Raw genomic sequence first — 1228 nt, forward strand, 5'->3', positions numbered from 1 at the left:
GGCAGCCTTTGCTGAAGTTATTTAACCTAAGCATATCTCAGGTTCCTCTATAAAAGGGATGATAATATTAACCCCATTTAATTCATGGGTTTACTATGAGAATCAAACAGGTAAAGTCCATTCGTGCCTGGCAAGTAATTGTTCTATGTTAGCTATTGTCATTATTGTTACCTTATTTACACAAAGTTCATATGACAAATCTACAGCTATTCATCTCTTAGTGGAGGGAAAAGGTTTATACCTGGGCATCCAAAAGCCTCTCCATGTTTACTGTTTTTGGCAATGGACATACAGTTAACCAAAGATAGGGGTAGCCTATGAGACAAAAACATGCACAAATTCCACAGAGCCTGGTGCAGACTTTTTTGTTTTTTTTTTGCAGTGTTTGGCTGAGGCTGGGTTTGAACCCACCACCTCTGGTATATGGGGCTGGCGCCCTACTCCTCTGAGCCATAGGTGCCACCCTGGTGCAGACTCTTGTCCCATCACTTACCATGCTTTAATAATCTTTTTAGGGGCAGTGACCTTCACTAGACTCTAAGTTACTAGAAAGCAGGGACTCTGTCGTAATCATTTCTACAGTCCCTGGGCTTAACAGTTTCTAGGGTAGAGTCAGCCTTCTATGAATGCACTGACATACAATAAGAAACATAAGCAACAAATTTTCTGGGGAAATTATTTACTATCAGTTAAAGGCAAAGTTTTGAGTCAACTAAATGAGCTTTCCTTATAAATATTACCATGTCATTTAGAAAGAAAATTATCCTCAGGTGAAAACTAATTTATAACGAAAGCTTTTATAACAAAAAGACATTCTTCTATTACCTGTGCAGGTGTGGGACAGAACAGCTGAGTAACAGCGCCCTAGGAAGAACAGAAATCTCTTTTCCTCTTTCCTCTAAAACATCAGAAGTCAAAATTTCATTCTGGGTGATATCTGCATTAATTTTGCTAGCTTTATTATGAAAACAAAGAGCTAAAGACAAAGGATATTTCCACTCCTCTGGACAGGCTGCCACAGACCAGTGCTGCTTTATCCATGTGTACACACATGTGGGTTTTGTCCTGGGCAAAGGCAGCTCTTCCCTCCCTTCAGTTCCATTTACACAACCCATCTTCTTTAAAGGTTCTTTGGATTTCATGATGTGGCCATAAAGTTCATTTTCTTTATTTTTCTGTCTTTGTCTTGATAAATTTCCAAATGTATAGCTTTTGCCAGTTTTTTCAA

The 1228-nt window shown here is 38.8% G+C and overlaps 1 protein-coding gene across 1 annotated transcript in view; it reads right to left on the minus strand.

Annotated features, from left to right (window-relative positions):
- The window catches only part of CUNH5orf34 (chromosome unknown C5orf34 homolog), a 24046-nt gene that overhangs the window by 17394 nt on the left and 5424 nt on the right, over nucleotides 1-1228 (minus strand). Inside the window, exon 4 of the mRNA XM_023515016.1 lies at nucleotides 826-1220. Within this exon, the coding sequence (XP_023370784.1) occupies nucleotides 826-1220 (395 nt within the window). The remainder of the gene's footprint in view (nucleotides 1-825; nucleotides 1221-1228) is intronic.

This window comes from Otolemur garnettii, unplaced genomic scaffold (genome assembly GCF_000181295.1).
Source record: "Otolemur garnettii isolate 467f Iridium unplaced genomic scaffold, OtoGar3 scaffold00063, whole genome shotgun sequence".
Taxonomy (NCBI): Eukaryota; Metazoa; Chordata; class Mammalia; order Primates; family Galagidae; genus Otolemur; species Otolemur garnettii.